Raw genomic sequence first — 21,353 nt, 5'->3', positions numbered from 1 at the left:
TTATTCTGGTAGATAAACTGGCTCCTAGGGGCCATGAATGTGGTGTCTACATGCTGAGAAGTGATTGAGAAACAGTTTACTGGTAGCTTGAAATGAAATGATCTTTTTTCAGCTGAAGAAAAGAAATTTCAGTTGTGGTAAGGAAATGAGATGGTGTTTCAACACAAACTTTTTTTTTTTCTTTTTTTTTGAGTTAGTGATGGAGTCTCACTTTGTTGCACAAGCTAGCCTTGAACTCCTGGCCTCAAGCGATCCTCTTACCTTGGCCTCCCAAAATGTTAGGATTATAGGCGTGAACCACCACACCCACTCCAAACATTTGAATTAGAGAAAATAGAGCGGTTATTATGACTCCTGGCTTCCAGGTGTGATGATGGCAACAAAAATAAAAAGGAGAAAATCCTGAATGTTTTTATTTTATAGGAACCTATAGCATTAGCATGTTTTGTCAGGAACTCTTAGGTTAGAATCTAGCAAAAATACTTTCAGACCTGGGTTCTGAATTTTGTCTTAGTTCTAGCTCTCCTTCCCTAATGGCCGGGTAGTCTATGGATATAGGCATTGCAATGTGAGGACTCTTCTTTGTAAAGCACATTGTAAGTTATTGGAGTCAAAACAGTTTTTATGTCTGATTATTCCTTATATGTCTTATTTTTAAAAACAACAATAAATCTCTCTGGTTGAACATAGTATGATTTATTTTGTAAGTTGGTAAATAACTATAAACGTAGGTTATCTAGATAGAATTTTTCAGAAATGTGTAATCTAAATTCTATTTCCAGGTTAAGATGAAAGCAGCTATCTGACTCTATTTCTCTCACTATAATCAAATTAAATTTGTATTTTATATATCCATGTAACCATTCATCCATCCAACAGATATGTATTGAACTCCTATCTTGGGAAAGACACTATGGTAGGCCCTGTAAAATATTTAACACAGACATTTTTTACTTTCTATTTGCAGTTCTAAACTTTATATTTTTAATTGTGAAGTGAAAGATTTTATTACATCAGCTGTCTGTCCTGACTTGCCTCTTGACCTTCTAACCTCTGTATCTTTAAATTTTTTATTCATCTTTAAACAGTGAAAAGTTTCCCTTTCTTTCTTTCTTTTTTTTTTCTTTTTGAGACAAAGTCTCGCTCTGTCGCTCAGACTGGAGTGCAGTGGTGTGATCTCGGCTAATATGTAATTTTAGTAGAGAGGAGGTTTCACCATGTTGGTCAGGCTGGTCTCGAACTCCTGACCTCGTGATCCACCCGCCTCGGCCTCCCAAAGTGCTGGGATTGCAGGCGTGAGCCACCGTGCCCAGCCAAAAAGTTTCCCTTTCATCCTTGTCTCCTAGCCACCCCTTTCTCAGAGGCAACCAGTGTGTTATTTTCTTACATGTCCTTCCAGATGTATTTTATGTATCAGGCAAATATATATTATAATTTTTTTTAAACAACATACACACTTTTCTGTACCTTGTGTGTGTGTGTGTGTGTGTGTGTGTGTGTGTGTGTGTGTTTTGAGATGGAATCTTGCTCTGTCGCCCAGGCTGGAGTGTAGTGGTGTGATCTCGGCTCACTGCAACCTCCACCTCCCAGGGTCAAGTGATTCTCCTGCCTCAGCCTCCTGAGTAGCTGGGACTACAGGCGCGTGCCACCACACCCAGCTCATTTTTGTATTTTTAGTAGAGACAGGGTTTCGCCATGCTGGCCAGGCTGGTCTCAAACTCCTGACCTTGTGATCCACCTGCCTCGGCCTCCCAAAGTGCTGGGATTTCAGGCGTGAGCCACCATACCCGGCCTCGCAATGTAGTTTTAATTTATACTTGTTAGTGAAAATCTTTTTATTTTTATTTTTATTTTTAAGGCAGCGTCTCGTTCTGTCTCTCAGGCCGGAGTGCAGTGGTGCGATCTCAGCTCACTGCAACCTCCACCTCCCGGGTTCAAGCGATTTTCCACCCTCAACCTCCCAAGTAGCTGGTACTATGCCATCACGCCTGGCTAATTTTTGTGGATTTTAGTAGAGACGGGGTTTCGACACGTTGGCCAGGCTGGTCTCAAACTCCTGACCTCAAGTAATCTCTCCACCTCAGCCTCCCAAAGTGTTTTTTATGTTTGAAAAGCCATTTGTGCTTGCTTTTCTGTTTATCTTGGGTTATTGTGATTTATTATTATTATTTATGGGAGCTCTTTATATATTAGGGAAATTAGCCCTTTGTCAGCTAGTTGCAAATATTTTTTTCCCCAATTTGCTATTGTCTTTCAACTTTGTGGTAGCTTTGTTGTTGTCATTGTTTTTTGAGACGGAGTCTTGTTCTGTTGCCCAGGCTGGAGTGCAGTGACATGATCTCGGCTCGCTGCAACCTCTGCCTCCCAGGTTTAAGCGATTCTCATGCCTCAGTCTCCCTGAGTAGTTGGGATTACAGGAGCCCACCACCAAGCCTGGCTAATTTTTGTATTTTTAGTAGAGACAGGTTTTTGCCATGGTGGCTAGGCTGGTTTTGAACTCCTGACTTCAGGTGATCTACCTGCCTCGGCTTCCCAAAGTGCTGGGATTACAGGTGTGAGCCACTGTGCCTGGCCTGTGTTAACTTTTATATGCGGAACTTTATTTATTATTTTGTTTTTATTTTATTTTTGAGACAGGGTCTCACTCGGTTGCCCAGGCTGGAGTGCAGTGGTGAGATCTTGGCTCACTGCAGCCTCAACCTCCTGGGCTCAAATGATCCTCCCACCTGAGACTCCTGAGTAGCTGGGACCACAGGCATGTGCCACCATACCTGGCTAATTTTTGTATTTCAGTAGAGATGGGATTTCACCATGTTGCCCAGGCTGTTCTTGAACTCCTGTGCTCAAGTGATCCACCTGCCTCAGCCTCCCAAAATACTGGGATTATAGGCATGAGCCACTGCGCCCAGCCTAAATTTTTATTTTGTAGAATTATATATTGTGTATTTTCTCTTATAAGTAGGCTTTCCTTATTTTGAGATAATTTCTTTAAAATCTTCCATGGTTTTCCTTAGTACTTTTATGATTAACAAACCTTCTTAATCATTACAAGTTCTAAATTGTTCAGTGGATAGTACCAAGTTCCCTGTTTCAGTTTATATCTGAGCTAGATTAGCAAGTCACTCCTATGGAAATATGGAATAGTAGTAAGAAGCTTGGATTCTGGAGTTGATAAGATTGGAATTTAGGCCTTCCTGTTTCTGAACTGTATGGTTTGGGGCATGCTACTTAATTAACCTCTCAGAGCCTCACTGGCTTCATCTGTAAAATGGTGATAAGTACTTCTTAGTTTGAGGTGAAAGTTGCATGAGATGAGATGATTCCCTTAAAGCCCTTAGCACAATCCTTGACAAGTTGGAAACATTCATTAAATGTAAAGTATTGCTGTGATAAAGATGATGACCATAGACTACTCTCTCAACTTTTACTATCATCCCATAATTCATGACTCTAATCAGAAGGGGTTGAATAAAAAGATGTATTCCCAATTTGCCCACATTACCACTTCAACATCAACAGTCCCAGCACAGTAATTCTCAGCCTTGGCAGATTTTTAAACTCCCAATGCCTGGGTCTCTATCCCAGAGACCTGGGGCCTAGATATGGCCCAAGCACCAGTATTTTTCAAAAACCTTTCAGGTGTTTCCAATGGGCAGCCAAGTTCTAGAACTACTATTCTAACACTAGGCCAGTGGTTTCAGATATAAAGGAAAACACATTGCTTCTAAATAACAGTACTGTATATAGAAATCTTTTATGGGTAAAATGCCATGAATTCATTAGAAAGACATAAAGAACATAGAAGACTTGAGACAAATGTTAGAGATATGTCAGAAAAGGAATTACAAAACTAAAGATGTTCCTTGTATATATTTGTAAGGCATCTTTCTCAGAAAAGCTTAGGGCAGCTATACTGTAAGTACTTTTATAATATTGGTAAGGGAAATGAAATTTTCTATCTGTTAGATGTGTTAATGGAAGCATGGAGATAGGTCTCATGTCAGCTGTCCAGTTAGACAAATTTATGATTTTTTTTTTTTTTGAGATGGAGTCTCACTCTGTCCCCAGGCTGGAGTGCAACGGCATGATCTCAGCTGATTGCAACCTTCACCTTCCAGGTTCATACGATTCTCCTGCCTCAGCTTCCTGAGTAGCTGGGATTACAGGTGCACACCACCAAGCCCAGCCAATTTTTGTACTTTCAGTAGAGACGGGGTTTCACCACGTTGGCCAGGCTTGTCTTGAACTCCTGACCTCAGGTGATCTGCCCGCCCCAGCCTCCCAAAGTGCTGGGATTACAGGCGTGAGCAGCCTCACCCGGCCTATGACTTTTATTACCCCGTTGCTTTCCTGGATGATTCTCAAAACTAATTATTTCTTTACTTTTTATTTTTGAATGTTAAGGACACAGCTGCAACAGAAATAATTATTTCTAATCATCAGTAATATAGCTTATCCCTATATGAGCACTTTAGGAAGGATGTATAATGGTATTTTAGCTCATTAATGGGGTGGAAGTAGGGTATATAAGAAAATTAGCTATTATTGAATCCAAAGAAAGAGCAGTGTGGTCTAAAGAGACTGACTGGACAAGGAGACTCAGGAGGCCTGGATTCCGGTTCCTCAGCTTCAATTTCCTCAGGTGCAAAATGGAAGAATTAACAGAGTTCCCAAAGGTTTCTTTCAGGTGTAAGTGATTACTGTCTCACTAAACCACCTCAGTATAAAGCCTTTCTTAAGTTAATCAGTCAATATTAATAGAAGCTGCAGGAAAATTGTTCCAGCTCAAACTTTTTTCTTTCTTTTTTTTGAGACGGAGTCTTGCTGTGTCGCCCAGGCTGGAGTGCAGTGGCTCGATCTTGGCTCACTGCAAGCTCCACCTCCCGGGTTCATGCCATTCTCCTGCCTCAGCCTCCCGAGTAGCTGGGACTACAGGCGCCCGCCACCACTCCTGGTTAATTTTTTGTATTTTTAGTAGAGACGGAGTTTCACCATGTTAGCCAGGATGGTCTCGATCTCCTGACCTCGTGATCCACCAACCTCGGCGTCCCAAAGTGCTGGATTACAGGCGTGAGCCACCACGCCCAGCCTCAAACTTTAAAAATTTATATTCCGGGCCAAGTGTGGTGGCTCATGCCTGTAATCCCAGCACTTTGGGAGGCCAAGGTAAGTGGATCACCTGAAGTCAGGAGTTCCAGACCAGCCTGGCCAACATGGGGAACCTCCGTCTCTACCTAAAATACAAACATTAGCTGGGTGTGGTGGAAGGCGCCTTTAATCCCAGCTACTCGGGAGGCTGAGGCAGGAGAATCACTTGAACGCAGGAGGCAGAGGTTGCATGAGCTGAGATCGTGCCACTGCACCCCAGCCTGGGCGACAGAGCAAGAGTCTGTCTCAAAAAAAAAAAAATAAAATAAAATAAAACTTAAAATTCCAGTCTTTTTTTTTTTCTTTGATGGAGTTTTGCTCTTGTTGCTCAGGCTGGAGTGCAATGGCATGATCTTGGCTCACTGCAACCTCTGCCTCCTGGGTTCAAGTGATTCTCCTGCCTCAGCCTCCCAAGTAGCTGGGATTACAGGCATGTGCCACTATGCCCAGCTAATTTTGTATTTTTAGTAGAGACAGGGTTTCACCGTGTTGGTCAGGCTGGTCTTGAACTCTTGACCTCATCCACCTGCCTTGGCCTCCCAAAGTGCTGGCATTACAGGTGTGAGTCACTTCGCCTGGCCCATAGTCTTGTTTTGTCTTTACTTCTAAGGCAGTGTGTGTCTCAAAATTGATATTTTAATCAAACTGTGTCTTGATAGTATTAGATTAATATATGTCCTGCCTAACTAGAATATTCACATTTTACATGTCTTCATGCTGAAGGATGACTAATGGAGATTGATGGGGTTGTCGCTTGAGACTAGCAAGGATATGTTGCAGCATGAGTTCTCTGTTGCCCTTCAAATCATGCCCTGTAGATGACTTCATTTAGGACTGATCCTGGGGTCTTCCTTCTACATTTTATTCTAATCTTTTCTACTTCTCTTTTTGCATTATATTACTCATGATCATCAGGATTCACATAATTCTTGTATTGATTGTATTTGCATTGTCTCTTTCCTATAAGATTATACATTTTTTGAAGCCAGGATATATTTATTTACATTGTATCCCTTACATGAGTTAGTACAGTGTCTTGGCACACAAAAGGAGCTTGACAAATGTTTAATTAAATTTTTAAAAATTAAATAATTTTAATATCATTGCTTTCTCTTTTTTTGTGCCACTTTAGCCTTCAGTTTCCTTGACAATGTTTCCAAAAAAATTTTTTTACACAAAGTCCTATGTTATGACAGTATCCTTTAACTACTTTCTGAATACAGCAATGAGCTTTTTATTCTCAAAAGCCAAGAAGTAGTAATTAACAAAGCAGGGAAGAAATCATACCAAAATACAGAAATAGATCATAAATTAGGTAAGCTTTTAGTTGTGAATGTGTAGAATACTTTAAATGTTATTTCATGAGGTAGTTTAGGTAGTCTATTCATTTGATTAAGTATTATAAACACATTAAACTTTCGAACATGTTAATTATAATTTTCTAAACTTACATGGTTCTGAAATAACAGTGAACAACTATATAACATTTATTAAATGTCACAAATCATTAAAATAAACTGTATGTATATAATTCAGAGAAATAAGTTACGATAGTATTGAAATTTGAGTATGATCATGAGAAAACTGAGTATGATAGCTTTTGATGGAATAGAATAAAATTTTAAGCTAGTATAAGAAAAAACCCAACTTAAATATTTGTATTTAATAATAAAATAACGACTTTTGATCATGATTTGAATGACTTATTGAACAGTAAGATCTAATAAATATAAATACTGAAGTATTCAGAAAGAATTTCATCTTTATTTACCTTAAGTTGGGATTTTGAGTTGTGAGGGTGATGCTTCAATATAGGTTGAAAATTTTCCATTCTCCCAGTCCTGCTTTTCAGTTTACCTTTATGGGCTCTACATTTTTCACCTGGTAGATCAATAAATACTTTTTTTTCTTTTGAGACGGAGTCTCTGTCGCCCAGGCTGGAGTGCAGTGGCGCCATTTCCGCTCACTGCAACCTCCGCCTCCTGCCTCAGCCTCCCGAGCAGCTGGGATTACAGGCACCCAGCACCATGCCCAGCTAATTTTTTACTTTTAGTGGAGACAGGGATTCACCATGTTGGCCAGCATGGTCTCGACCTACTAACCTCATGATCCGACCGCCTCGGCCTCCCAAAGTGTTGGGATTACAGGCATGAGCCACCGCGCCCGGCCCAATAAATACTTTCTAGGCAGGGAATTCTAACTTGTCACTCAGTATACTAGTTGGAGACAGGTTTAAAACACCAAATTACTTGGCTCACGCCTGTAATCCCAGAACTTTGGGAGGCCAAGGCTGGCGGATCACCTGAGATCAGGAGTTTGAGACCACCCTGGCCAACATGGCGAAACCCCGTCTCTACTGAAAATACAAAAATTAGCTGGACGTGATGGTGTGCGCCTGTAATCCCAGCTACTTGGGAGGCTGAGGCAGGAGAATCGCTTGAACTCAGGAGGCAGAGGTTGCAGTGAGCCGAGATCGTGCCACCGCACTCCAGCCTGGGGGACAGAGTAAGACTCTGTCTCAAAAAAGAAAAAAAAAAAAAAAAGAAAAAGAATCAGATCTGTTAACTCTTATTTGAAGAGTTTACCGATACTGAAGTATATACTTACTACTTACAGAGAGCATTTCCAAACTTCTGTGACTTCTGCACAGTTAGGTGCATTAGTAGTATTAATGAAATTTAAAACACCCAAAGAATAACGCCTTTTACAAATGTTTATTTTGCTAGGTGTATGAACAGTTAAAACCAGCCTAAAAGATAAAAAATACTAACTCTTGATTTTGATTTCTTACATTTTCTGCTCCAAAGTACAAAGGAACTTAAATTTGAAGTTATAAAACGGATCCCACATTGTTTCTGTAATTATCATTTCGCAGTATTGGTAATAGGAATAACGTCTTTGTCGAATAACCGTTCTTAAAACTTACTTTTAGATTCATTCTTACATATTAATTTGCAAATAAGCAAATTTTAAGGACCGTATCAAAAAAGACTAAAACACATCTAGTGAACGTTCTGAGTTACTTCTAGTTTCGAAAATTCTATTGAATTCCAAGGTCACATGTATTATGTACATTAAAATTTTTTCCCTAAATAAAAGTTACTGATATGGGAAAGTTGCTTTAGGGGAATTTTCGCTAGCAAATCCATAATCCTTAAAATTCTAATTGAATTAAACATTGACACTTTGCAAATATTTACAGCAGTGTAAATATTACTTTTTAAAGGTGCGTTAGTTTCAAGAATGTTGGGGTCCTACAAGCATGATGACACTTTGTAACACATACTTTTTTTTGGTCTTTTCCTCTGCTCTCTAAATCTCTTAATTGCCATAAGTATTAAACAGAACTGATGTCAAGGTATCTTCTGTTCAAGATGGATGTTTACAAACATGCAAAGTATTTTTAGAGATATGGATTCTAATTTGGAAGAAGAAAAATAGCAACAAATTTTCTTATTCATTTCTTTTCTCATTTTAAAAATACAAGTTAAATCGTAATTGGAATCTCTTTTCCCATCGTGTAGTCAAGCGTCTGTGCCAGACTTGAAGGCTTTACTTTGTTAGCCATGTGTTTATGAACCCCCAGCGCTTTCCCTAGATCTTTTGGCTGATAATCTCAAACATGGAGGATGCTTCTGAATCTTCACGAGGGGTTGCTCCATTAATTAATAATGTAGTTCTCCCAGACTCTCCGCTGTCTCTTCCTGTATCAGTGACAGGCTGTAAAAGTCATCGAGTAGCCAATAAAAAGGTAGAAGCGAGGAGTGAAAAGCTCCTCCCAACAGCTCTTCCTCCTTCAGAGCCGAAAGTAGATCAGAAACTTCCCAGGAGCTGCGAGAGGCGGGGAAGTGGCGGTGGGACGCAATTCCCCGCGCGGAGTCGGGCAGTGGCAGCGGGAGACGCGGCAGCCAGGGGCGCGGCGGGGCCGGAGAAAGGCGGTCTCCTGGGAGGACGGGGTCTCCCCTCGTTGCCTTTGTAGTGGAGAAGGTGGACAAGTGGCAGTCGACGTGCTCGCAGGTGAGGGTCACTCGGGAGCCGGCCGGCGCCGGCCGGGAAGTGGAGGCGAGCCGGGAACAAAGCGGAGCAGCTCCGGGGTCCGCCCGCGGCGAGCGCCCTGGCGGCGTTGGGCTGGCCGGCCGGCCGGCTGCGCGCCGAGCACGTTGTGAGCCTGGTGGCGGCGGCGGGCGAGGAGCCGGCGCTGGGGGAGGGGGCCGCCGCCGCTCCCGCACTGCCCCCCGCGGCGGGGCGTCCTGCCCCATTGTGAGGCGGCGGCAGGACGAGAGGAGGTAGGGCGCGCTCGGGGGGCAGGGGCGGCGGCGGCTCCGCTCGCTCGACACCCGGGCAGCGGCAGGAACGAACTCGGCTCCGGTAGCGGCCGCGGCACATCAGTCACACAAAAGGCAGCCGACCTTCTCCCAGCGCGCAGACCGGCCCACGCTGCCGCCGAGGGCTCCCCACCTTACCGGCTTTCCTTTCCCTCCAATTTTGATAGAGAAGCGGGGCCGGCGCGGGCGGCCGAGGGTCCAGGCGAGCCCGCGGGCGGACGGGAGATGCCGCTGCTACACCGAAAGCCGTTTGTGAGACAGAAGCCGCCCGCGGACCTGCGGCCCGACGAGGAAGTTTTCTACTGTAAAGTCACCAACGAGATCTTCCGCCACTACGAGTAAGAGCCGGGCCGTGTGCGGGGCCGCGGGGGGTGTGGGGACTCCCTCCCCAGCGCCCTTTTGTCTCTCTCCTTTTCCTCGCCCTGGGCTTCTGGCGGGGCGACTTGAAAGTGACGGGTGGCCCCGGGCCCGCGGTTCTCTGCCTCCTAGCCTCCACCTAGAGAAGGCGCGGGGCCAACTGGCGGCGGTTCGCGTGGGGAACGCGGGTTGGTAGTGGCGGAGGAGGCTGGGGTCCCTGGCCGGCCTCAGGGACCGCTCCTGGCCGCTGCTGTCGCCCTCCCGCCCTCCTGGCCGCGGGGCGGCGGAAACTCCCCGCCTCGCCCCTCCCCGCCGCGGCTACACGCGCACTCCGGGACCAGTTCCGGGATCCCCTCCCGGCGGCCGAGGGGATCCCCGCTAGGGTCAGCGAAGTGGGGCCGCAGTCCCTGGGCCGGGGGAGGGAATTCCTGCCCCGGTGAGCAGGAAACGGCTGGGCCGGGCTTCGTTTTCTCAGTCGGGAGTGGGGTCTGACGTTGGAGCTGCCTGGGGTAGGGGAGAAAGGAGCGGAGTTGAGACTCGCTCTAGAAGGGAAGGAGGGGGCGTCCCTACGGGCCAGGGGCTGAGAGCGCGGACGCGAGAGCCTCCGTCGGCGGCCTCCCGTCCGGCGCTGCTAGGCCTCGGAGTGCGACGCGAGCCGCGCTGTCTGTCACCGCCTCTTCTTGGTGACTAACTCTCGTCTCCGGGGAACTGAGCGTCTCCGCCCCCGGGAGATCAGTGAGGAAGAAGTCGCGGCTGGGCAAGGGGAAGAGGAAGGGGGAAGAAGCAGGGCCTTGGGCGCCCCTCGTTTTCACTTTCGCGTAGCCGGGAGCGCAGTGGAGGGTGTTGGGGGAGGGGGGTTAAGACAAGTTCAACTCCAGACTCAGCCAGGCTCCGCTTTATCCCCCTGCGCATGTGGGCTGCCTGACATGTGCCACTCGCTATTGTTTTGATAAGAACGCGGAGCTGCTGCTGGTGTAGTTACAGCTCCTACATTTTCAGCCTGTCGCTTAATTTATCCCAAGAGATCTAGTCCTGTGACACGGAGCAAGGAGGTGTGTTTTAGCGTCTTGTGTTTAAACAGGATCTCTAAGTGAGAACCTGACTTGATCAATCACTCGAGGAGGGTGATCCTGTCTTTTTCTTATGCTTTATCCTCCCCACTCAAAAGGAGCCCCTTTGTGGCTTAGAAACGAAGTGTAATAGCAACCAAGTAACGTCGCGTGTAAGGAGGCACCTTTTCTGAGTGGGGGCTTGATCAAGGGAGGGTTTTGGGCAAACTGCACCTGTCTAAGAAATGAATAGTGAGGTTAGAAAAGTTCCTTTGAGCATTTATTTTAAGTAAACCTTTTTCTTCAGCTCCACAGAAAGGGTTACACGTTAAACATGTTATATCTAGAGAAGTAGAGTACTTTTCGTCAGACAGTACTTTTAAGTAGGAGTGCACGTTTCGCTCTGCTCCTGTAGAGACTTGTTTTGTTACTCAAATAGAGTTCTCGTAACTAGTTAAGTGAACTTGGATTAGGAAATTGGACAAGGGTTTTTTTTTTTTTTTTTTAAGGATTTTAAAGCTACAAGCCTTGCTAACAGTTATGATTTAAAAAAAACTAAGAGTATCAACAAAATAGTAAATAGGCTTAAATTTCAAACTGGTTTCTCCTTCCACATAAGCAGTCTTTTAAACAGGCTTTTCTCACTTTAGAGGGTAGGATGAATATGGCTGTTATCCTTTGTGAATTAAACACTCAAGGCACTTTGGTTCTTGAGCTGAATTATTCTAACCATGGAGAAATCTGAAATGCTGAAATACAGATTTTCCGCGTTCCAGAACTATCTGTCTTCCATTATTTTTATTTATTTACTTATTTTGAGACAGGTTCTTGCTCTGTTGTCCAGGCTGGAGTGCAGTGGCACAATCTTGGCTCACTGCAGCCTCCACCTCCTGGGCTCAAACAATCCCCCCCACCTTACCACCTTAGCCTCCTGAGTGGCTGGGATTGCAGGTGCATGCCACCACTCTGGCTAATTTTTGTATTTTTGTAGAGACGGGGTTTCGTCGTGTTGCCCAGGCTGATCTTGAACTCCTGAGTTCAAGTGATCTGCCTGCCTCGGTCTCCCAAAGTGCTAGAATTAATAGGCGTGAACCACCAAGCCCAGCCGTATCTTCCATTAATATTAAGGAACTGTATCCTTTGTAGTCTTAGGGCATTAAACATTTTAAATAGCTAGACTTTTATTTTCAATTTTTGTTTTTTCCCTTGTGCTGAAGTGTTTGGGCTTTTGGAAATTACAAGCAGCCCCTTGGGAGCAAAGGTATTTGACCATTTACCCTGAATTAAGGAGTATTGCTGATGTTCTTAGGTTTCTATGACTGAACGGAAAGAATTTTGACAAAATCGGAAGAAGACTGCCATTTAATCATGTTAAATTTTGAATTACTTTGTTTCTCACAAATGATTACAAAGAGATCTTTCCAAAAATGCATTTGTGGTACGTGGTATATGGTGGTCTGTAGTATGGTAACCTGACCTTTGGAACAACTCTGGAAAAACTATGAAGGAAACCTCTGCAGGCTGCTCTTTTTTTGAGACGGAGTCTCACCCTGTCGCCCAGGCTGGAGTGCAATGGCGCGATCTTGGCTCACTGCAGCCTCTGCCTCCCGGGTTCAAGCATTCTCTGCCTCAGCCTCCCGAGTAGCTGGAATTACAGGTGTCTGCCACCATGCCCAGCTAATTTTTGTATTTTTAGTAGAGATGGAGTTTCATCATGTTGGCCAGAATGGTCCGGATCTCCTGACCTCAGGTGATCCACCTGACTCGGCCTCCCAAAGTGCTGGGATTACAGGTGTGAGCCACCGCACTTGGCCTGTTGCCTCACAGTTTGTCTTCTCCAAGAACCTGAACTCTTTGACTGGCCAGGATGCATCCTCAGTGATTATATAGCAGAAACTCCTTACTACATTCTCCTTAACTAATTGCTAACTCTTGACTGACCTGCTTTTTCATGGGTAAAGAAGACTCAATAGCACATCAACTATGGACAAATGCATAAGCTAAGGTGCATAATTTAGTCTCTTAAATACGATTTATTCTGGCTGCGTGCGGTGGCTCATGCCTATAATCTAAACATTTTGGGAGGTTGAGGTGGGAGGATCACTTGAGACCAGGAGTTTGAGATCAGCTAGGTCAAAATAGTAAGACCTTGTTTCTACAAAAATAAAAATATTCTTTAATTTTGGCTAGCTGACAACGATTTTATTTTTGCTGTGGATTGTTAAAAAATGGAACAGGTCTGAATATGGAATTTCTTGACTTGTGGGATAGGAAAATGATTTGTTGTATTACCTAGTGACTTAATCTCATAAATAAAATAACTTTTTTTAGCCATGTAGACACTTGGAATATATTTCCCATCTTTGAGTGAGTCCAGCCTTCCATACAAAATGTGTAACTCTTCCAGAACATCACTAACAGGTGGTCCAAATTAATGTTTCACCCTGGATTTTCATTGGAAGAGGTTTTACTAGCTTACAAGGCATCCTGTTTTCATTGTTCATCTGCTCTCTCTTGTTAACAAGTCAGTCCTTTCAACAGCCTCCCTTTACAGATGAGGAAACTGAAGTTGGAGTGGGGAGTAAATCCAAGATTACGGCGTCCAAAATTATTTTTCTAGTAACTGATAATGCTAGAATCTAACTCACATCAATTATTCTAGCATTTATGCTCTTTTTACTGCTTACTATCACATAGTGCTTATTATGGAAAATTCTTTCTAATATCTGTTGAAGTATGCACTAAGAAAATAGGGGCATTGCCTGGAATTTAAACTGGCTGCCTAGATCTTTGTGTAGATACCACTCTGTACTGTCTGCTTAGATATTTGGTTTTTTACTATGCCCCAAGTGATTAAGCTCTAGGTATTCAATGGACACATCAGAACATCATCAATTTATAGTAGGGAAGAATGTCTTTCATACTGACTAATTCCTATACTAATGGTCAGTTATGTGTGCAATCTAGTTATAATCAAAGGCTATTTGGTGAGCATGGGGTTTTCAAAGGAAGCTGGATAATTTTCGTAGCTAGTGTCTTTAAATGAGATGTTTAGCTCCTTTTTAAGGAATAAGCCTGGCATATGGTCCTGATACTTGGATCCATGAGTCCTTTTTTCCTGGATGTTATAGCAGAGATTCCTAAATGCTTTTCTTTTTGAATTTTATCTTTTATCTACTTAGCAGACATGTACTTAGTTTCAGATGTTTTAAATACATTTTTTCTTCAGACAATACATTTATCAGTTATTGCAATATTGTAGGTTATAGTAACAACCTACCCCAAAACTTGGTGGCTCAAAATAACAACCCATTTTATTTGCTCACTATTTTGTGGATTGTCAATTTGTTGTCTGCTGGTTTCGTCTGTGCTCACTCACTTACCTGCGGTCAGCTGGAGGCTAGGCTGAGGCTGATTGGAGTAAGAGCCTCAGTCACAGGTCTGGGAACTCAGCTGGGATGGTTTTAGTTACCATGTGATCTTTCAACCTCAGAAAGAGGCTGTTTCACATGGTGGTCTTAGAGTTTCAAGAGGGTGAGAATGGAAGTCACTCAATATCATTTCTTTATTAGTTTGGTCAAAACAGATTACAAGGTTAGCCCAGATTCAAGAGGTGATGAAATAGACTCCAGCTCTTGGTGAGAAGAGCATGAATGTCATATTTCAAAGGAGCCTGCGCACCTTTAGACCTCTTTGCAGTCTGCCACAAGCAGTTGCTACAGTTTTATAGTTGGGTCATCTTGATTGGATTTTGTGTGTTCACTGATAATCTAATATATGTTATCCATCAAAACACAATGAAAACCACCCTAAGAACTTGTGGACATACCTTGTTGTTTGCCCCATACTACCTATAATAATGATTCAAAAACTCTTTCTTCCTAAAATTTCTGTTGTTTCCTACACTTGCCCTCAGGAGCTGACAAGAAGAAATATCTTCAGATGTTTGAGATAGTTCTGTCTCTTTCTGCTCCCCTTCCAAATGTCTAACTTTCTCTCTTGAAAACATAAGTGTTTCTCTGACATTGTTTCTCTACCATACTGGTTATTCTTCTAGGAAGTCTCTGCGTATGTGGTGCCAGAACAGTAAGAATTGATAATATTTATTAAGTGCACTTACATTTTAGGGGCATTTGCTGAGAATTATCTTTTATGTTATTTTATTTATTTATTTTGAGACAGAGTCTCGCCCTTACCGCCCAGGCTAGAGTGCAGTCACGCGATCTCAGCTCACTGCAAGCTCCACCTCCCGGGTTCACGCCATTCTCCTGCCTCAGCCTTCCGAGTAGCTGGGACTACAGGCATATGCCACCAAGCCCAGCTAATTTTTTTGTATTTTTAGTAGAGACGAGGTTTTACCGTGTTAGCCAGGATGGTCTTGATCTCCTGACCTTGTGATCTGCCCGCCTTGGCCTCCCAAAGTGCTGGGATTACAGGTGTGAGCCACCGCGCGTGGCCTAGAATTGATTTTACAAAAGAAATTTGATATATATATATAATATATACATGTATATGTATATATACATACATTATATATATACATATATATGTGTATTATATATACACACACACACTCATACATACTTACATACATAGAGAGAATGAGTGTGTTTTGGCCCCTAAGTAGAGTACACTTTGTTTTTATCTGAATTGTACTTCGTTTCTGATTTTTTTTTTTTGAGACAGAGTCTCACTGTGTCACCCAAGCTGGAGTGCAGTGGCTCCATCTCGTCTGACTGCAACCTCTGCCACCCTGGTTCAAGCGATTCTCCTGCCTCAGCCTCCCGAGTAGCTAGGATTACAGGCTCCTGACACCATGCCTGGCTAATTTTTGAATTTTTAGTAGAGACGGGGTTTCACCATCTTGGCTATGCTGGTCTTGACCTCCTGACCTTGTGATCCACCCGCCTCGGCCTCCCAAAGTGCTGGGATTACAGGCGTGAGTCGCGGCGCCCGGCCTAGTTTCTGATTTTTATGTCACAATTTAATCTTCCCCTGCTAGGTTTTTAGTTTTTTAGTTTTCCCAGTACCCAACAAATTAATAGTATGCTGCACTTTGTTCCTCAGTTTGTTCACCAGAGTGTTGGTTGACTTCCTATTACAGGTGTGTTCTTAAGAAAGTCCCTTGTAATTCAGCAACTTTTCCTTATGAAGTAATGATAAAGAGGAGGGGTCATCAAATTTTTTCCGCAAAGGGCCAGATAATCAGTATTTCAGGCTTTGGTTGGCCATAGGGTCTCTTGTACCTATCCAATTATGCAAATGTAGTGAGAAAGCAGTTACTGAAAACACCTAAAAATATGGGTATAGTTGTGTTCCCAAAAAAAACTACAAAAACAGGTGGAGAGCAGGATTTGGTCTCTGTGCCAGTAGGATGCCCACCGTTAGTGAAGAGGATGATTGAAAGAGCGCAGTCATAAATCTGACATTAATAACCTGTGTTAGCCTAAATTTACATTCATATAAAAATACTTTGTATGTTATCATTTTTGCTCACAGTAGTAAAATGTATTTCTTGTAAGTTTCCTTAGTTACATTCTTATAATGTAGAAATTGAAGAGACATTGTAACTAACCCCCTAGAATTCAGTATTAACAAATTCTGCACATTTAAATATGTATGATAAATGGGTAAAGTGTGAGCAGAATTACAGAAGTGGGAGAAAGTGAAGGTGTATAATGTTAGAGATGGTGCTGTGCTGTTAGGGGGGTTATGAGTAGGGGAGAGATGACCCTTGGACTTTTCTCCCTTAAAATGGCCACTGTGGTAGCATGTCCTGCCTCCTTAGGCTAGGTCTTTGTGCACAGTGAAGCTATAATGTAACAATAACTTTGTAGAGTAAATAGACACAAAGGAAACAAATGGCACAAACATTTTGTAGGAGATAGTAGAAACCTTAGGGTATAAAAGGGCAGCTATACATCACTGGTTGTGGCATTTGTGCCATTGCTATCCTTGATACTTTTAGGCAGTGTTAAATCTAAATGGTGTTTGTTGCAATTCACAGCGTTTAGCTGTCCCCCTGCCATGGCATGAAATATCCCATGCGTGGCCTACTCAATACCCCAGGCACCTAGCTGCTGTGGCTAGCTAGAGCTGTGCTGTCCAGAACAGGAGCCATTACTTGGCCAGATGGGTTATTAAGTACTTGAAATGTGATTAGTCCGAAATAAGATAGGCAGTAAATGTAAAATATACATTGGATTTTTTTTTCTTTTTTTTTTTTTTGTTTGAGACAGAGTCTCGCTCTGTTGCCCTGGCTGGAGTGCAGTGGCACAATCTTGGCTCACTGCAACCTCCACCTGCCGGGTTCAGGTGATTTTCCTGCCTCAGCCTCCCCAATAGCTGGGACTACAGGCGCGTGCCACCATGCCCGGCTAATTATTTGTATTTTTAGTAGAGCTGGGGTTTCACCGTGTTAGCCAGCATGTGCTCGATCTCCTGACCTCGTAATCTGCCTGCCTCGGCCTCCCAAAGTGCTGGAATTACAGGCGTGAGCCACCATGCCTGGCGGATTTTTTTTTTTTTTTTTTAAGAAGAATGTAAGTAAAGTATCTCAATTTTTAAAATGTTTATTACGTATTGAAATGAAATTATTTTGTGATATATTGGGTTATTTTTATTTTAAAATTTTTAAATGTGACCACTAGAAAATTTAAAATTATACATGTGACCAACCATTCTATTTCTACTAGCACTGGCTTACAGACTAAAGATATTTAGATCTGAAGTATAATTTTCTTGAGCAATGCTAAGTATTGTTTAAGTTATTAGAAGTATACTTCATGTGATGGATATCCCATTTACCCTGATTTGATCATTACACATTGTATACAGGTATTAATATGTATAACTGTTATATATCAATTTTAAAAAAGAGGAAAAAAGTATACCGATGTACATTATGTGCTAACTATGTGCTGGCTTGAGAAGCTAAATCTTATAGATATGTTTGTTTCTATAGGAAAAAGTTAGAACTTTTTTCCTTTTCTTTCTTTTTTTTTTTTTTTTTTTTGAGATATTGTCTTACTCTATCACCCAGACTAGAGTGCAATGGTGCGATCTTGGCTCACTGCAACCTCGGCCTCCCAGGCTGGAGTGCTCCTCCTGCCTCAGCCTCCTGAGTAGCTAGGACTACAGGCACGTGCCACCACGTGGACCTGGCTAATTTTTCTGTTTTTAGTAGAGACTGGGTTTTGCCATGTCACCCAGGCTGGTCTTGAGCTCCTGGGCTTAAGCATTTCTCCTGCCTCAATCTTCCAAAGTGGTGGGATTATAGATGTTTGCCACCGTGCCCGAACTAGAACTTTTTTAAGAAACAGGGTTGTGCTCTGTCACTCAGGCTGGAGTGCAGTGGTGTAATCATAGCTCACTGCAGCCTTGAACTCCTGGGTTCAGGTGATCTTCCCACCTCAGCCTCCTGAGTAGCGAGGACTATAGATGTGCGCCCCCTGGCTAATTTTTTTCTTCAATTTTTGGTGGAGACGGTCTCGCTTTGTTGCGCAGTCTGGTCTCGAACTCCTGGCTTCAAGTGATCCTCCTGCCTCAGCCTGCCGAAGTGCTGGGATTACAGGCATGAGCCATCGTGTCCGGCTAAGACCTACCTGTTAACATTACTTCCCCCCAAAAAAGTTCTAATAGTATTTTTAAAAATCTTTTTTTACCTTGTGAATTCTTCCCTTCCCTTTCTCTGAATTCTTAGGATATCTGCCTTCTATCCTATAAGGATAACTGCTTTTTACTTTGTATTTTTGATGATATACACCCATTATTTCCTGAACTAAACTTTACTTCAAAAGGATCTTCTTTGTACTGAATTAAAAGCCATATAACTTGGCATATGCATGCTATTTCTGTAGATCTCATTTAAGAGATCTCATTTAAGAAACTAACCTGTATGATTAGTTTCTCTTGCTTTATTTCCATAGATACCTTTTTAGAAAGTTGTTCTATAGACTTGTACAAAGGAAACAGTCTAAATGGAATTGCCCCCAATTTTTGGAGATCAAACTAATAGAGATAACCTACACAGATAGATGTACTAACCAGGAAATAGACATATAACAGTTTAAGTACTTTTAGAATGATGGGAAAAGTAAAGATTTCAGGAAGGAGAAGAAATTGAAGAATAATGAATTGTATGGTTACATATAATTTTAGAAAAGTAGAACGAAGTATAAAGCAGGAAAAAATTTTACCTGTATCTTATCACTTAGAGGCAGCCATCGTTAACCCTTTTGCATATGTATAACCATATGCATATATATAAAAAAATTTTTTTTCAGGCAGTCTCACTCTTACACAGGCTGGAGTGCAATGGCATGATTGTGGCTCACTGTAGCCTTGAACTCCTGGACTGAAGTGATTCTCCTGCCTCGGCCTCCAGAGTAGCTCGAATTACAGGCTCATGCTACCACAGTGGGCTTTTTACATTTTAAAAATATTATATTGGCCAGGCGTAGTGGCTCATGCCTGTAATCCTAGCACTTTGGGAGGCTGAGGTGGACAGATCACCAGGTCAGGAGATCAAGACCATCCTGGCTAACTTGGTAAAACCCCATCTCTACTGAAAATGCAAAAAATTAGCCAGGCATGGTGGCATGTGCCTTTAGTCCCAGCTACTTGGGAGACTGAGGCAGGAGAGTCCCTTGAACCTGGGAGGCAGAGGTTGCAATGAGCCCAGATCACGCCACTGCACTCCAGCCTGGGTGGCAGAGCGAGACTCTGTCTTTAAAAAAAAAAAAAACACAAAACTTTATTGCGCTGGATGCGGCGGCTCATGCCTGTAATCCCAGCACTTTGGGAGGCTGAGATGGGCGGATCACAAGGTCAGGAGTTCGAGACCAACATGGTGAAACCCCGTCTCTACTAAAAATACAAAAATTAGCTGGGTGTGGTGGCGCACATCTGTAATCCCAGCTACTCAGGAGGCTGAGGCAGGAGAATCACTTGAACCCAGGAGGCGGAGGTTGCAGCGAGCTGAGATCGCGCCACTGCACTCCAGCCTGGGTGACAGAGTGGGACTCCATCTAAAAAATAATTATTGCAAAATGATATATGAGTAATGCTCATTAAAAAAATTTAAACAGGACTGAATGCGGTGGCTCACGCCTCTAATCCCAGCACTTTGGGTGGCTGAGGTGGTGAATTGCTTGAGGCCGGGAGTTTGAGATCAGCTTGGCCAACATGATGAAACTCCATCTCTATTAAAAATACAAAAATTAGCCAGGCATATTGGTATGTACCTGTAGTCCCAGCTACTTGGGAGGCTGAGACACAAGAATTGCTGGAACCAGGGAGGCAGAAGTTGCAGTGAGCTAAGATGGTGCCACTGCACTCCAGCCTGGGCAACAGAGTGAGATTCTGTCTCGGGAAAGTAAATACATAAATAAAAATAAAAATTCAAACAGGCTGGGCATGGTGGCTCATTCCTGTAATCTTAACACTTTGGGAAGCTGACGTGGAAGATAGCTTGAGCCCAGGAGGTTGAGACCATCCTGGGCAACATAGTGAGACCCCATCTCTACCCTCTCAAAAAAATTAGGTGAATGTCCTGGTGTGCACCTGTAGTCCCAACTACTCAGGAGGCTGAGGCAAGACAGAATGCTTGATCCTAGGTGGTTGTACCACTGCCCTTCAGTCTGGACAACAGAGTGAGACTCTCTTAAAGAAAAAAAAAATTCAAACAATATAGAATTATTTAGAATCACAAAAAAAGTTTTCCTTTTCCTTCCTTCCCAGTCTCCCCTCCTTTCTCCATAGGGAATATCTTTATAGTATGTATATAAATACATACATTTTTGTGATTATTATAATTAATGTACATGGGATTGTGTGTTCATTGATTTATGTTTTTCCTACCCATTATGTCTTAGAAATCTATGATATAGATCTCTTGCATTTTAAAAGAGAGTGGATAAGGCTGGGCATGGTGGCTCATGCCTGTAATCCCAGAACTTTGGGAGGCCGAGGCGAGTGGATCACAAGGTCAAGAGTTCGAGACCAGCCTGGCCAACATGGGGAAACCCCGTCTCTATTAAGAATATAAAAATTAGATGAGCATGGCCGGGCGTGGTGGCTCACACCTGTAATCCCAGCACTTTGGGAGGCTGAGGCAGGCAGATCACCTGAGGTCAGGAGTTTGAGACTAGCCTGACCAACATGGAGAAACCCCGTCTCTACTAAAAATACAAAATTAGTCGGGCCTGGTGGCACATGCCTGTAATCCCAGCTACTAAGGAGGCTGAGGCAGGAGAATCCTTGAACCTGGGAGGCGGAGGTTGTGGTGAGCCGAGATCACGCCATTGCACTCCAGCCTGGGCAACAAGAGTGAAACTCCATCTAAAAAAAAAAAAAATTAGCCGAGCCTGGTGGCGGGCACCTGTAATCCCAGCTACTCGGGAAGCTGAAGCAGGAGAATCGCTTGAACCTGGGAGGTGGAGGTTTCAGTGAGCTGAGATCCAGCCACTGTATT

The 21,353-nt window shown here is 43.2% G+C and overlaps 2 protein-coding genes across 2 annotated transcripts in view; one reads left to right on the top strand and one right to left on the bottom strand.

The window, feature by feature from the left end:
• Window positions 1–7,847: 7,847 nt before the first annotated feature.
• LOC115835183 (transcription initiation factor TFIID subunit 4-like) lies at window positions 7,848–10,106 on the bottom strand. The gene has a single exon (XM_030813344.1). It carries the CDS (start codon window positions 9,532–9,534, stop codon window positions 8,962–8,964), a length of 573 nt encoding a protein of 190 aa, XP_030669204.1. The 5' UTR covers window positions 9,535–10,106; the 3' UTR covers window positions 7,848–8,961.
• Window positions 8,992–21,353, top strand: part of BAZ1A (bromodomain adjacent to zinc finger domain 1A) — a 118,767-nt gene continuing 106,405 nt past the window's right edge. The window contains exons 1-2 of the mRNA XM_030813352.1: window positions 8,992–9,165; window positions 9,641–9,811. Of these exons, the coding sequence (XP_030669212.1) occupies window positions 9,699–9,811 (113 nt within the window). The 5' untranslated portion in view covers window positions 8,992–9,165; window positions 9,641–9,698. The remainder of the gene's footprint in view (window positions 9,166–9,640; window positions 9,812–21,353) is intronic.

This window comes from Nomascus leucogenys, chromosome 1a (assembly GCF_006542625.1).
Source record: "Nomascus leucogenys isolate Asia chromosome 1a, Asia_NLE_v1, whole genome shotgun sequence".
NCBI lineage: Eukaryota > Metazoa > Chordata > Mammalia > Primates > Hylobatidae > Nomascus > Nomascus leucogenys.
This window is presented reverse-complemented; position numbering and strand designations above follow the sequence as displayed.

Coding starts and splice junctions, on each gene's coding strand:
- LOC115835183 (XM_030813344.1), bottom strand. CDS start 9,534: ATGTGCCGCGGCCGCTACCGGAGCCGAGTTCGTTCCTGCCGCTGCCCG.